We start from the raw sequence: 14,681 nt of genomic DNA, 5'->3' as shown, positions 1-14,681 counted from the left end.
AACCCCATTGATCCCCACTTTTCTCCACCGTTAGTTCCTCCCCTAAACATCCAATAGTAAGTTTAGTGAGATCCTGAAAGTCTCTTCCCTTGCATCCCATAATGTGCCCCGTATGCCTAGACCCAGAGAGAGGAGAGGGCAGGGGAGGAGCTGGGGAGAGAAAGGGAAAGAGAGGGAAAGGAGCAGGGGGAGAAACTCTCATTGACTCATCCTGACAGGTTTCACATCTGAGGCTCTCCTGGGCAGCCCTGGCAGTAGCAGGGCCTGGATATTATTCTGGTTTTCCCACTTGTTACTGTTCCTCTGTGCGATGTTGTGTGTGTGAAGACAAGCTTTTTAAACTTAAACTAACACTCTACTATTTCAGGGGTCGCACATCCAGAAAAACGCATTAGGAATATGAATGTAGCATTTGCATTTCACTTCTCTCCAAATAAAAACTTTGTTCCTGAAATGTTGAAATTTGAAACAAGGATCTGCCTTTTGAGCTAGCTGTATGCCTGCGTTCTCCAACTCCCTGTAGCAAAGTGCTTTTGGCTATGTCAGGAATGTACACACAATTTTCTTGGTGCTACAGGCAAATATTAAAATAAATTTGCATCCAACAGTAACTCTCTCTCTTATGAGGTAGTCATTAGCTCATTCTCTTTACCAAGCCACTTGTCATGGGGTGCATACAATAAAGCACCATCTGTTAGAGTCACAGTATATTCATCCTACATTGTTATAAAACCAATCTCCCACACTGTTGTGCTCAACCTTCCATTTTTACTATATTTGGTGCAAAATGCTATGATGTTGAGTCAAATATGTGAAAAAAATAAATATAAATGCATACCTTATTGCAGGGCCTGAGTGGGACTGCCAGTCATTGCACCTTGACTGTGACTTGTGGGTGCATTCTTCCAAATAAGCATGTTTGGAGAATAAAGTCAGCTCAATATCTGGTCACATGCAGAGTCTCTGGGAGAGGAAGGAACGCAGCCTGAAGGGTGTGGTAGACACTGAGAGTTTCGTCAAAATATTATCTGAAAGTCAAGGTCATAATCAATGGCAGTCTTGGCTGCGGTGACCATGAAATGGTGGAGGTCAGAATCCTGTGGGCAGGGAGGAAGGTGAAAAGCAAGCACACAGCTCTGGGCTTCAGGGGAGCAGATTTTGGTGTTTTCAAGGATCTGCTTGGAAGCGCCCCAAGGGATAGGGTTCTGGAGGTAAGAGGGGCCCAACAGAGCTGGTTACAAGAAAGCCGCTTAATACGGAAGGATCACTTACTCCAAGGTCTAGAGCGATGCCTCCCAGCAAAGAGAAGTCAGCCAAAATTGCCAGGAGGCCTGCAGCAGATGAACAAGAAGCACCTGGTAAAACTCAAACACAAAAGGGAAGCCTACAGAGGGTGGAAGCAAGGACAAGTAACCTGGGTGGAACACAAAAACATTGTCGGAGCATCCAGGGATGAAATCAGGAAAGCTAAAGCTCAGATGGAATTGAATCTGGCCAGGGATGTCAAAGACAAGAAGAAGGGCTTCCATGAGTACATTGGTGATAAAAGGAAGACTAGGGAAAATGTGGGCCCACTGCTGAACAAATGGAGTTACACAGGATGGAAAAGGCTGGAGACCAAATACCTGCTTTGTCTCAGTCTTTTCCAGCAGGGCTGGCCCTCAGGAGTCCTAGCTCCCAGAGACCAGGGGAGAAAGCTGGAGCAAGGAGGATGTGCCCTTGGCAGAAGAGGACCAAGTCAGGGAATACTTCAGCAAATTGGACATAGAAAAATCCATGTGGCCTGATGGGATGGCAAGGAGGAGAGGGAGCTAAAGGCTGATCAGCCTCACCTCGATCCCTGCAGAAGGGATGGAGCAGCATATCCTGAAAACCATTTCTAGGAACATGAAGAGCCAGAAAACCATCAGCAGTAATCGGTATGTGTTCACCAAGGAGAAGTCACGCTTGATCAACTTGATAAGCTCCTACAATGAAAAGACCAGCCTGATGGATGAGGGGAGAGCAGTGGATATTGCTTTCCTGGACCTCAGGATGGCCTTTGATAGTGGCTCCCATAGGATTCTCGTAGGGAAGCTGCTGCCATATGGGCTGGATGGGCAGACAGTGAGGTGCGTTAAAAACTGTCTGGGTCCAGAGGGTGGTGATCAGTGGTGCAAAGTCGAGTTGGAGGGCCGTGGCAGATGGCACTGAGAGGCCACCCTTGATAATCCTTGATCAATCGTGGCAACTGGGCGGAGTGCCCAAAGCGTGGAGGAAAGCAAATGTCACTGCTGTCTTCAAAGAAAGGCAAGCAGGAGGGCAAAGTGGTGAAAAGTCTAGCTGGAGGTGAAGTAGCTAGAGGGTTACCCCATGGCTCTATACCGTGCCCAGTCCTGTTTAATGTCTTCATTAACGATCTGGACGGTGGGGCAGAGTTTGCAGATGACACAGAACCGGGGGGAGCAGCGGATACACCAGGAGGTGGTGCTGCCATCCAGAGGGACCTGGGCAGGCTGGAGAAATGGGCCGCAGGAACCTCCTGAAGTTCAACCAGGAGAAGAAGCTCGAGGACCTGCATCTGGGAACAACCCCAGCACCGGGACATGCTGGGACGCATCCCAGTGGACGCATCCCAGTGTGTCCCAGTGGACGGCAGCCTGGCAGGGAAGGACCTGGTGGGCCTGAAGGGTGCACGGAGGACGGAGCCGGGCCCTGTTCAGCAGTGCCCGGTGCCAGGACAAGGGGCGACGGGACAAACCGGAGCCCGGGCAGTCCCAGCCGAGCACCGGGGAGCCCTCCCGTGCTGCGCGGGTGTCGCAGCCCTGGCACAGGCTGCCCAGAGGGGCCGTGGAGCCTTCTCCTTGGAGAGCTTCTGCAGCCACCTGGGCACGGGCCTGGGCACCCCGCGGCAGGTGGCCCTGCTGGGGCCAGGACGAGATGGAGCCGGGGCGCCCCCAGCCCCTCCGCGCTGGGGCCGTGACGGGGCGGCCGTGACGGGGCGGCGGTGACGTCAGACCGTGCCGCGGCACTGTAACGAGGGGCTGCTACGTGATGCCGTGCCGTGTGCGGTGACGTTACGGCGGTGTGACGCGGTGCTGCGGTGCGGCCCCGTGACGTGGCTGTGACGTGTGGCTGTGACGTGTGGCTGTGACGTGAGGCCGCCCCGTCCCGCCCCGTCCCGCCCGGCCGCCTGAGGGAGCGCGGCCCCGCCTCCCGCTGCCGCTTCCGGGCGCCATGGCGGTGCTGGCGGCCAACCCCAACAACCCCGTGGTCTTCTTCGATGTCACCATCGGCGGGCAGGTGGCGCCGGGCGGCGGCGGCGGCGGGCCTGGGGGCAGGGAAAGGGGCTCGGCGGGGCGCCGTGGGGGCATCGCGGGGCTTGTTAGGGCTCGGTGGCGCTCGGTGGGGGCTTCAGGCCCGCAGCAGGGCGCTGAGCTGGCTGCTCTCGCGCTCTCTCTCTGCAGGAGGTCGGCCGCATGAAGATCGAGCTGTTCGCCGACGTCGTGCCCAAAACCGCGGAGAACTTCAGGTGAGGAGCGGCCGGCGGTCCTGCAGGCTCAGCACGGGGCTGCCGGCCTGGAGCCGGGTTCCAGAGGCTTCGCGGTGCAGGGGTGTTGTGGTGGGAGCGACGGCTTGCCAGAGCCGCTGCACCCGCTTCGGTTCTCCGCCTGTTCCCACAGAGCTGCCCGTGACCATGCAGCATCCTAACCCCCGGTGGAGCCTGTCTGGCTTGAAGGTGAAGGGCTCTGGTCCCTCCCTGCTCCCTGTGTGGAGCTGCTGATACGCTCACTGTGTTTACAAAAGAGAGCGCCTTAACATCGTGGCAAAACCTCCTTGCCACCCCATTCTCTGTCGTTGACTGCAGGATGTACCACGTGGACTGCCCAGTGTCAGAGAAGCGAATATGCCCTGTCCCCTGTGAAACATGCTGCCCTGCTCCACATTCCCTGCCTCTTACAACCTCAGTGTTAAATACCTGAATTTCAATATCTCTGCAAAGCTCTGTTTAGATATGGAAGCGATGAGCAGTTACTGATGATTCCTGTTTCACTGGGGAATATCGCCAGTGTAATCAGAAAAATCCTGCACAACATTCAGTGTGTGTTTGGTGAATGCAGCCCTTTGTGTCCTCAGGATTCAAAAGTTGTTCATGCTCTGCTCTTCTGTATTTTTTTCTTTTCCAGGCAGTTTTGTACAGGTGAATTCAGGTATGTGGGTTTTATTCTTTTAAGTAGCATACTCAGAAAAACAGGGCTGGGTGATTAGAAAGAAGGCCCACTGGGAAGCTTTCTTTACTCTACTGCTATAAAATGAAAGATTTACAGAAATCTGCTCTGACGAAAGTGACTAGCTTGGCTGGTCACAGAGATGGTGCAATTTCCCCTTTGGGCATGACTTTGGTCATACTCCAGTTGCTCTAAAAATACATTGTCTGCAAATCCCACCTGTATGTGCTGCAAATTACAATGGTATCCTGTTAAGATTTTGAGATGGATGTCATAAGCAACCGTGTCATTTAATGTGCAGAGCCGATTCAGGGTTTCCCTTGGTCTCTGATAGCATCAGTGCACGTTAGGACCCAGCAGGCACTGCCGGAGGTGGGTTGGCGGGTTGTATATCAAGGGAGTTCCTAATGTACAGGACAACCCTTCAGGACTCTAAACTCCTGGGAGGGTTTCATGTTGGGATACCCAGTAAGTTGTAACAATTTTCCTTTTTATTTCCTTGCAGGAAAGATGGCGTTCCTATAGGTTATAAAGGAAGCACTTTCCACAGGTACTTCTGCTTTTGCTTAGAAATTTAAATAGAAGTATGAGTTAGGTGTGATTTTTAGACCTGTCCCAAGGGCATTATTGGTCTAGGAGGCATTTGTAGGTGGTCATGGCTAATACTGTTCCTCTGTCACCTCCGCTGTCTCTATCCTCTGGGGGATTTGGGGGCGCTGTCAAATGGGTGCCGCGGGTCACTACAGAGGGTTTCTCCATTCCTGGTCTTCCAGCTCAGAGATCATTTCCTTGTATCTGTTACATATCTCTATCTGTTGTTGAACAGCAATGGTCCCTGTGGTGGGTTGACATTGGCTGGCTGCTGGGTGCCCACCAAGCTGCTCTCCCCCTCCTCAGCAAGATGTTGGGGAGAAAATGCAATAAAACAGCTCCCAATTGAGATAAGGACAGTGAGGTGGCTCACAATTAACGTCATGGGCAAAACAGACTTGGCTTGGGGAAGATTAATTTTTTTTTTGCCGATTAAGATCGAAGTACGATAGTGAGAACTAAAAGCAAACTAAAAACACTTTCTCCCCACCCTTCTTCCCTGGTTCAACTTCAGTCTCTGTTCTACTTCCTCCTAAGCGGTGCAAGGAACAGGGAATGGGGGTTGTGGTCAGTGGAGCACTTTGTGCTGCTCCTCCACGGTCACTCTCTGCCCTGACTCCAGTGTGGGGTCCCTCCCACACTATGCCGTCCTTCCCAAACTGATCCTGTGGGGGCTGCTCACAGGCAGCAGCTCTTCAAGAACTGCTCCAGTGTGGGTCCCCCACAGGCAGCAGCACCCCCCACATCCACCTGCTCCACCGGGGGCTCCTCCACGGGCTGCAGCGTGGAGATCTGCTCCATGTGGGACCCGTGGGCTGCAGGGGGACAGCCTGCTCCACCAGGGGCCTCTACACAGGCGAACTTGTGCTGCGTGCCTGGGGCACCTCCTGCCCTCCTGCACTCACCTTGGTGTCTGCAGCATTCCTTCTCTCACGTTTTCTGACTCTTCTCTCACAGGTGCCAATTAGTGTCTTTTATTTTCTTAAATCTGTTATTATGGAAGCACAAACAACATTGCTCGTTGGGTTGGCTTTGACAAGTGACAAATCCCTTTTGGAGCCGTCTGGAACTGGCTTTATATGACATGGGGGTCAGCTTCCAGTCTCTTTTCACCAGGAGCTACCACCCCTGCACACCCGTCCCATTCCTCCAATACAGACCCAAATTACCTGATACCAACCAGTAATTAATATTCACTGTTGGTCATAGACTGTAACATTCATAGACCCTGATGACTTACTCTGTGTTGTAAGATGTAACTTCTTTTTATTGCATATTAAGCTGCTTGAGGCATTTTTCTAGTAAGTATCATTTTACTTTTCTAGGGTAATAAAGGATTTCATGATCCAAGGAGGTGACTTTGTAAACGTATGTATTGCTGTGTTGCTTTTGTATTTTTCCTGCATGGTGCATATGCAACTCTTTTCCAGGGTCCATGCTGATTCGTGGTGTCTCTGGCTCTGTTTTGAGGCATCCGGTAGTAACTGGAGGCTTCCTCACAGCATTGCTACCAACTTACTGCAACAGATAGTAATGTACTTGAAAACAACTCTGGAGTCTTGGGTGAAAATATCTTCTCCTTCCCCATAATATTTCTTCTGTAAAATGGAATGGCAATATAGCTAGAGGCTTTTTAAACTTGCAGAGATCTTTTTTTTTTTTTTTTTTTTTATCCTGCTGTCCTCCTTTCTCCTGTCTGCCCAGGAAGAGACCCTGTGGATTTCCAATGTCTTTGTGAAGAGAAGACCCTAGTACAGGAACAGAGTGTCTAATGCAAGAGAGAGTTAAAATCAAACCTAACTTTTTCGCTAGTGAATTGTCTAAAAATAGCAGAGAGTATTTGTGCCTGCAGTGTTACCATGGGGGAAAAGCAGGGTGTTTGGGCGAGGCTGTAAGACCACTGAGTCTTCACTGTCCTAGGACCCAGTAGAGTTACTTCATTTCTGGAACTATTTGAGATCTGAAAAGTGTGGTAAAAGAAAGTTGTGGGTTTTTTTTTTTTTTAATGCAAAACTTGGCTGTGTGAAAGTCACGGAGAGAACTAACTGTACAGGGGCAGCTTAGCCACACCAGGTGTTTAGGCATTCCCCAGTTGTGATGCTGCAGGAAAACGAGCAAGGACTAGGCAGGCACATCAAAAGGTGTGGAGCAGTGCCTCTTATGTTATTAGCACTCATTTTGCTATTAAGTCTGGCCTAATAAAGAAAGTATATGTTAGGTAGAAAGGCAATAAAGGGGGACAGACTGCAGCAGGCCAGAATAAGTGGGGCTGAAGCAAACAGAATATCAATGCAGAAAGGGAAATTATGGTCAGAATAGTAAATTTAACTGACCATGCCAGAGGTATCTGGTTGTGTTGCGTTTACAGCTTTCTCAGGAGGGTTCCTCACTGCACCTTTTTAAGGCCATTTTACTGAAGAGTCTCTGGTGGCACTGTACAGGAATTTCTCTGTAGGGCTGGACCAGAAGTCAGGGTGGCCTTTCAGTGATCCCACAAGCTATATCTCTTACATGAGTCGTCTGTCAGGCTTGTGCAAAGTCATAACCTCATGAGCAGTCAAAGCTTGCAATCTGCAGCAGTTACAGGCCATGCTGCTTTGATTTATAAATGTGTTGACTGAGAGCAAGCGCTTGTAGTAAGTACAAGATGTCTCAGCTTGGTAGAAAGTACAGCAAAAATTAGAAGCTCTGTACTTCAGAAACTGTCCTTGCTTGTGACTTTGCAGACAGTAGCTGCTAAAAACTGAACAGAGGGGGCACTTCCCTGTTTTCAGCAGAGTCACAGAAAATAAGGTGAAATAAGCGTGACATCAGCCAATATCTTCCACACAACCACTTCTGCTTTCCTTGTCCTACCAGCCAATACTTCCTCCCCTCCCTTTTCCCTGGAGCGCCTGTTAAGACCAGGTGGTTCCATACCAAGCAATCTGTAACTTCTATTGCACTGAGAGGCTTGGACTTAATCCTTACATCTCTTTGGGCTTCTGCCAGCATATTGATGACAAATGATGTACTGTGTAGTTAGAAACCAGTCACTGTTTCTCTTCAGAAATGAAACATCTGAACGTGTTCATCACTGTTGTATAGAAATGCCAGTGCAGCATCCATTTTGGGCTGAGTTTAACACTGCTTTTGCTTGGTTATTTGAAATTTGTGCTACAGAACAAATGCTGTAGCTGACTAATCCCCTCTCTGATGCAGGGAGATGGCACTGGAGTAGCCAGTATATATAGGGGTCCTTTTGCAGACGAAAACTTCAAGCTGAAACACTCTGCTCCTGGTCTGCTTTCTATGGTAAGTATAAAATTGAGATTAAAAAGCTTTTGTTACTTTCTCTCTGTCCTGTTCCTAAATGTATAAAATGTTTGACAGACAGCAGAAATCTCCACCATTGGATATAAGGTCTGAAAGACCAGCTTTGTAAGTACCAGTCAGGTTACTCATGGGTTAATGTGTCGAGTAACACCGAAGTCCTGATGCTGCAGCATCCTTTTTCCTTACCTGTTGGAGTTCAGGGGCAGGCTTTGTTTGATCAGCTTTCAGAGTAGCTTGATTATTGACGTTTTTGAACAGTGGCAAGTGGTGTTTTTTTTCTTCCCTGATACTTTTATTAAACACTGACCTTAGCAAGGATGAAACAGAGAGATTTGGGAGTTTCAAAGCCATAGCAGTGTTACCATGGTATCTTTCAGAACATATGCTTCCTGTTCAACACTGTAGGAAAACTGCAAGCGTTGCATGTTGTCTGGTAGGAACAATACACTGTTTTTTGGGAATAGAAAGCAAGTGGGGCCAGAACCAAATGTTCCTGTCTACAACTGCTTTTCCCCTCACTCTTTTAGCTGTCTTCTCCTTAAAACTACTTGCTTTGGACATTTACCGTTTGGATTTGATGTTCACCCCGTTCAAAATACGGTCCAAAAAGATCTGTCATGACACAGCTAAGCAGGCAGTGTACCACAGTATGTGAGAAGGGATGCCATGCTGGTATTGCCAGCTTTGTGTTAAAAGAGCATGGCTCTGGAGTTTTTCTGCTTGGCCAAACCAAGGTCCATCTCAGCCAAAGGGATTAGCCTTAGATTGGCACTAAGGAAAAGATCCAGTGTGACCGTGTCCTGTGTAGTCCTGCAGGTGCAGGACTTGCACAATTCACTCGTCAGCACAAAAACATGCCTTAGTGTCTCCTGACTGGCAAAAGAGCTGTGGAAAAATTGAGATGGACTTGAGTGTTGCAGAGATGTTTTCTTAGGAGAGACCAAATGCTCTGGGTGTTGCATTCAGCTCTGAATTGCTCAGTGCATCACATCATTCCTGTGAACCCTGTGCTAGCATGATCATTAGCTTTCTGATCCTGACCATCAGAACAGACACCTTTTTTATGCTTAGGCAAACTTCCAAATAGCAGAAATCAGCTTCTTTTTTTCTGTCCTGGTTTCTTGGCTTTCAGTTTTCCCCAGGATAATACTGCAGCCAGTAAGTAGTCATCACCAAAAAGTTCAGCCTTTTTTCAGGAACATGCTCTGGAGCCCAGGTTTCAGCACAGTCTTGTGCTGAAGGTGCCTTTGTAGAATTATCATAAAAAGAAGTTGACGTGGCTCTTGCACACATTGGCAGGACTGACTTGGTAGTACACTGTGTCCAAGCACAGGGTGCTCTCCTGCAAATAAATGTCTTGTTTTCTTTGGTTTGTATAGCAATAAACTTAAAAAAAAAATAAAAAATAAAAAAACTAGGCTAGTTCTTAAGCAACAGCTCTTTCTTATATGAGATGTCTCTGCCTTCAGCTTTGGGAAGTCCTAATTTTGTATTTTGACATTCTCAACCCCCAGGCAAACAGCGGTCCAAGTACTAACGGCTGTCAGTTTTTCATTACGTGCTCCAAATGTGACTGGTTGGATGGGAAACACGTTGTGTTCGGTGAGTATCTGTCACGCAGGCCTGGTGTACTGGCTCGTGGACGCGCTCCATGGCACGGCTGCTGAAATGAACAGCCGTGGACTGCTTGTTCCTTCCCCATCACTTGTGGCAGCAGAGGTATTTGTGCAGCCAGATACTGAGATGGACCACTAGTGAAATGAAACATTTTTTCACAGCTCTAATCCAGATCAGTTCTTTGATCAGCGTATTATGTTACTACGTAAGTCATCATGCCAGTGCAGATGGGACAGATGGGTGAAGGGATACCTTTCTTCTCCACTGTCAGAGAGTGGAACTGGCATCCAAGTGGAGCTTTGAGCTGAGTTTATAGAACAGATGTGGTTTTGGAGAGTTACATTTCCATGTACTGCCTCTTGAGCTGTAGGGTTTCAAGGCCAGATGTTAAGCTCTTGTCCTGTTTACTACTTCCTCTAATTCTCGAGTAACTCTTGAAATCATTCTCTGCCATTTTTGCATCGTTACACATACTGTGTTGACGGAGTTGGTATACGTGCTGATGGTGGTACAGCTCATGCTGTATTTTACCACAACTGGTGGAGGTAAGTCTCAAAACCTAGTTTTCTACACATGCCACCTGTGTGAGGGGAAAACACGCATAATGTGTTCTGAATGTGGCAAATGTTTTAAGAGGGATTGTTTCTTTTATCGGTTTAGAGATCAGTAGCAAACCCTGAAGTGCCCAATTACTATACGCTGCATGGTGCTTTTCAGAGGGAAAAAAAAATCATGTACATGTTGGGGAGGGCAGCAAAGGTGAAAACAGGCCACACTGAAGTGGATCCATTTTCTCATTCTAGGTAAAATCGTTGATGGGCTGTTGGTAATGAGAAAAATTGAAGTAAGTTGAATTTGCCTTTATTCTCTGTGAATGTCTGTGTTGGAAAGTCACGTGGGAGAGCAACAAGGGTTATTCTGTTCTCTCCTGCTGTCTGTTTAACGGATACCAGGGAATACCAGTGATGGTAACTGGTGTTACTGGTTGTCATCATTAATAAGATAATAGGAAACTGTTGTGACAAAGTCTGTCATTTAGATTGACTTTAGAAATGCTGTGATCCTGTGGTTGCTGGTTAGCCTTTGAGCGGGGATTTTATTCTTGTGGCTGTATTTGCAGTGCTTTGCATTTGTGCAGGAAGCTGAACTGAAAAGCTGTTCCATCAGCAACTCAGACAAGAGAGTAAAGCAGATCACTTCTGTGCCATTGCCTAGGATTGTTCAGTGGATGCTAAATCATCAGTTCTGCTGATCTGTGATCAGCATATGTAATAAGAAAAGTTAAATCTTCCGATGGGCTTTCAGGAGCTGTAGATAAATATGTTCAGACGTGGTGGTTACCCTGTATGGAATGCACCACGACTGGGTATCATGGCAGGATGCTGAGTGGACTTAACAAACAGTGTGTTATACGATACATCTGGCAGTGACTTCATGGTACGCTCCTGCTTTGGGTGGGGAACTGTGTGCCCCAAAAATGTGAGAATCCAAAAAGTGGGGCAAACACAGAGCTGCCAGCTGTTAGGTATTGAGAAAAGGTCCCGTGCAAGGAACTACGCAGCATGATACGGTTGCTAGCCCTTTGTTGCTAGCTGTCTTCACTAAAAGCACCTTCGTGAGCACTGATGGAAGAAGGGTTGTGGTCTGTGCTGTAGGATGTACATCACTGCAGGGAGTGGGAAACTAAAGGAATTAACTAAGAAGTTCATGAAAGAGCAGCCAAGTCCAGGAGAACAGGTTGTTCAGAATGGGGGATGCCTTGTGACTATCTGTTGTTTGGATTCTCCTTCTGTACAAATATCAATTTACTTTGCTTGCTGCAGCTCTAATTGGTAACTTTAAAGATATATAAACCAGAGCAGCCCCAAGTGATATCTTCTCTGTTGTATCTCACGAGGAGCTCCCCAGTTTTTGCTCTCTTACTTCCTTTCCGTTCAAAGGATCAGGGTCTGGTCTGGATGCCAAACCGTGGTGTACAGAGAATGTTCACTGGATTGTTCATTGCCAAGATGCGTGAAGGTGCTTATATGTTGCTCAGAGCTCTGTCTAAGTTTCCATGTTCCTGGTGTTGCACAGATGTCTCTTAGCCAGTCCTCAATTACCTGTCACTCACTGGGTTTGTTGTTTTCATAAGGTGTAACATTCTATGTTTGTTCCCAGAATGTGCCTACAGGTCCAAATAACAAACCCAAGCTGCCAGTTGTGATCTCCCAGTGTGGGGAAATGTAAAGCAAAGAAACAGAAATGTGGTAAGTCTGTCTTCTGAGGTACCCACTGCAATTGAACCGTGGGCTGCCATGCTTCTTAATTTTCTCTTGGCTTGTTTTCACGTTCATCTGAGTCTGCATAAAGTTGGCTCATCTCGCTGATACTGAAACCACCAGAAAACACATCTGAAATAGATTTTTTACTCTAATAGAATTCTCTAACAGAATTTTTACCAGCTCAACTCCCTGAAGCTGTTTCCCCTCAAGCTACATAAAGACCAAAGGCAGCATTAGAGGGACAGGATCTTGTGGCTGCAGTCTGAGGGAAGATGGGGTCATGGCAGCCCTGCTTTGGGTGGGGTTAGACTGCCTTGGAGCCTCAGCTTTAGAAACCAGTGGATGAAAAGAGACCTGCAACAGGAATCCAGCTGGTATTACCCAGGCAATCTGCAGGGATTAGGGGGTTCACTTTGACCTGCAGTTTGGTGAACTCTCCTAATACCACAGAAAGTAGAGTGTCCATGTTTGGTGCAAGCAAAGATCAAGAAAAGAAGTGCTGGGGGAAGAGAGGACTTGAGCCTACTTGCTCACTACAGCCATAGGACAGTCACCACTGGAGGGCCAAGGAATTATCATGTTGCATCGCCTTACCTTAATTCAGGAAGATACCACTGTCATTACAAAGGGAGATGTTTCCAGCATTTCTTCATTTTGGTTAAATCAATAGGTACAAGACTGAGCTCAGTACAGTATTCTGTTTGCATTTGTTTGCCCACTTCACTGTTAAAAAAAACCACTACCACCAACAAACACACACACACAAAAAAACTAAAAATAAAAAAACACATGAGCATTTAAGCAAGTCTGACCAGATTTCAATGTGTCAGGCTGCAGCTTGTCAAAAATCTGCTGCATTAGCCTTTTGGTTGCGGATTTTTCAAATTTCAGCAGGCAGGCGCTGACAAAAGTAACTCCGCACAATTTTTGACTTTTCATTAAACGATTGCCAAAGATGTCTGGAGTTACCTGTGAGGACGCATCCCTGCTACTGTGGTTAAGTCTTTCAGATCTTTCAGAAGCTGCAGTGCTTCAGCTATTTCTCCTATTTGATGAAGTGACGATAGGGAATGTAATCATTCTTTCATTTCCTGGTACTTCTGGTGGCATTTATAGGCTTTTGAAGGTAGGGACAACCTTGTTAAGTAGGCTTTCTTGCAGATGAAGAGACCTGTGCTCATGGGTGGGATCCTTAGACCCAGACCCGTTGATCATTTTTCTTTGGAGCCTTTGTACATGATCTGTGGTCAACATCCAGCTTGAGACTGGAAGGTCTTCATTTCTGGGTATGCGGCTGGTGCCACCTTGCTTACTTCCTAGCCAGGTCTTGGGAGCTGCCTTTGCGCACGCTGCTGCCTGTCAGCTGCCTCTGGACAAGAATGGGGTTTGTCTCCCCCAACTTCAGACAGCTAAATCAGTTATTTGTCAAGATCCTTTGAAATCAGCCCGGTGAAACAAACACCGCTGTTAATTTTAAGTGGACTGGAATGGAGACCCAGGAAGACTCCCTGGTTCCCTAGGTCTTGTAGGCAGGTTTGGCATGAGCTGGTGCATGCAGCAGGTAGCGCTCGCTTCAGTGCCACCGCGTGGTACCCAGTGACACTGTGCAGTCCTGCTGCTGTTGTAGGACATTACAGATGGCCATCAAGCATTCCTTATGGAAGGGGACTCTTTACTGGGGAGCGTAGCGATGGGACAAGAAGTAACGGCTTTAAACTACAAGAGGGTAGATTTAGATTAGCTATAAGGAAGAAATCCTCTCTGGGGGTGGTGAGGCACTGGAACAGGCTGCCTGGAGAAACTGTGGATGCCCCATCCCTGGAAGTGTTCAAGGCCAGGTTGGATGGGGCTTGGAGCAACCTAGTCTGGTGGGAAGTGTCCCAGCCCTCCCTGCCCATGGCAGGGGGTTGGAACTAGATGGTCTTTAAGGTCCCTTTCAACCCAAACTATTCTGTGGTTCTATGATTTGGACCTGTTTGTTCTCCTTTGTTTCAGTGCTCCTTCACTGGTGGTTAGGAGGCCTTTGCCGGCTCCATGCAGTTCCAGCTCCAGCCACTTCCCCCACTGTCCTTGTCCTCTTCACAGGCCAGACCCGCGCTCTTGACATTCTCCTGAAGTTATTTAATAATTGGCATCTATATTTTTTTAACACATTGAAATGTAAATAAAGGATTGTGGTAAATACCCACGTAGTGGACATCAGTTAACATGCTTGGGAATGGATTCTTTGGGTGAGAAGGGTCACCGGGTTTTTACTGTCTGTGTCTGCAGTGTGCGTTGCCCTTAGCTGGTCCAGTAGGGAACACCTTCTGTGCATGGTATTGAGAGGCATTGCTGCTGGAAAGAAGGGGTGAAAGGAACATGGCAGAGCTGTGCTACACCAGCTCTTTTCCTTGGCAGGTAAATAAGGCTGCCTGGCAGAGAGGTTCTTGGCATCTCGGGAGTCTCTAGAACCTTTTTCCGTGCAGCTTTATTGAAGCACAGGAGATTGGTACAGCACAAAGGCTTTATCAGCGTGAGTTTGCTGGGCTCCGAGGTGAGTTATGCTGTAAACCCTCCCCTGGCACATCCCAGTGCTAGGGCTAGGCCATCGGGCTGCTTTGTGCCACAGGTGTTACAGGAATTTACCTGGGTGTTACGAGGATGTTACGGAAGGCCTTTGGGCTGGGAAGCAGAGAATGATTGT

At 47.9% G+C, this 14,681-nt stretch overlaps 1 protein-coding gene across 3 annotated transcripts; it reads left to right on the top strand.

The window, feature by feature from the left end:
* Positions 1 to 3,123: 3,123 nt before the first annotated feature.
* On the top strand, positions 3,124 to 14,179 carry PPIH (peptidylprolyl isomerase H). Of its 3 annotated transcripts, none has more exons than XM_048048643.2 (10): positions 3,125 to 3,282; positions 3,447 to 3,511; positions 4,167 to 4,190; positions 4,714 to 4,758; positions 6,125 to 6,167; positions 8,001 to 8,093; positions 9,629 to 9,716; positions 10,535 to 10,575; positions 11,892 to 11,980; positions 13,991 to 14,179. In XM_048048643.2, the coding sequence occupies exons 1-9, from the start codon at positions 3,217 to 3,219 to the stop codon at positions 11,958 to 11,960; spliced, it is 534 nt and encodes a 177-aa protein (XP_047904600.1). In that variant the 5' UTR covers positions 3,125 to 3,216; the 3' UTR covers positions 11,961 to 11,980; positions 13,991 to 14,179. The 3 variants fall into 3 exon arrangements, with proteins under 3 accessions (XP_047904601.1, XP_047904600.1, XP_047904602.1); XM_048048645.2 differs by having other exon boundaries at positions 3,165 to 3,278; XM_048048644.2 differs by lacking the exon at positions 11,892 to 11,980 and having other exon boundaries at positions 3,124 to 3,282.
* The last annotated feature ends 502 nt before the right edge of the window (positions 14,180 to 14,681 follow it).

The sequence above is a fragment of the Anser cygnoides genome, chromosome 23, assembly GCF_040182565.1.
Source record: "Anser cygnoides isolate HZ-2024a breed goose chromosome 23, Taihu_goose_T2T_genome, whole genome shotgun sequence".
Taxonomy (NCBI): Eukaryota; Metazoa; Chordata; class Aves; order Anseriformes; family Anatidae; genus Anser; species Anser cygnoides.
Note: the sequence above shows the minus strand (reverse complement) of the source record. Positions and strands in the feature narration are given on the sequence as shown.

Coding starts and splice junctions, on each gene's coding strand:
- PPIH (XM_048048643.2), top strand. CDS start 3,217: ATGGCGGTGCTGGCGGCCAACCCCAACAACCCCGTGGTCTTCTTCGAT. Junction 4,759..6,124: donor AAAGGAAGCACTTTCCACAG/GTACTTCTGCTT, acceptor TTACTTTTCTAG/GGTAATAAAGGATTTCATGA. Junction 8,094..9,628: donor CTCCTGGTCTGCTTTCTATG/GTAAGTATAAAA, acceptor CTCAACCCCCAG/GCAAACAGCGGTCCAAGTAC.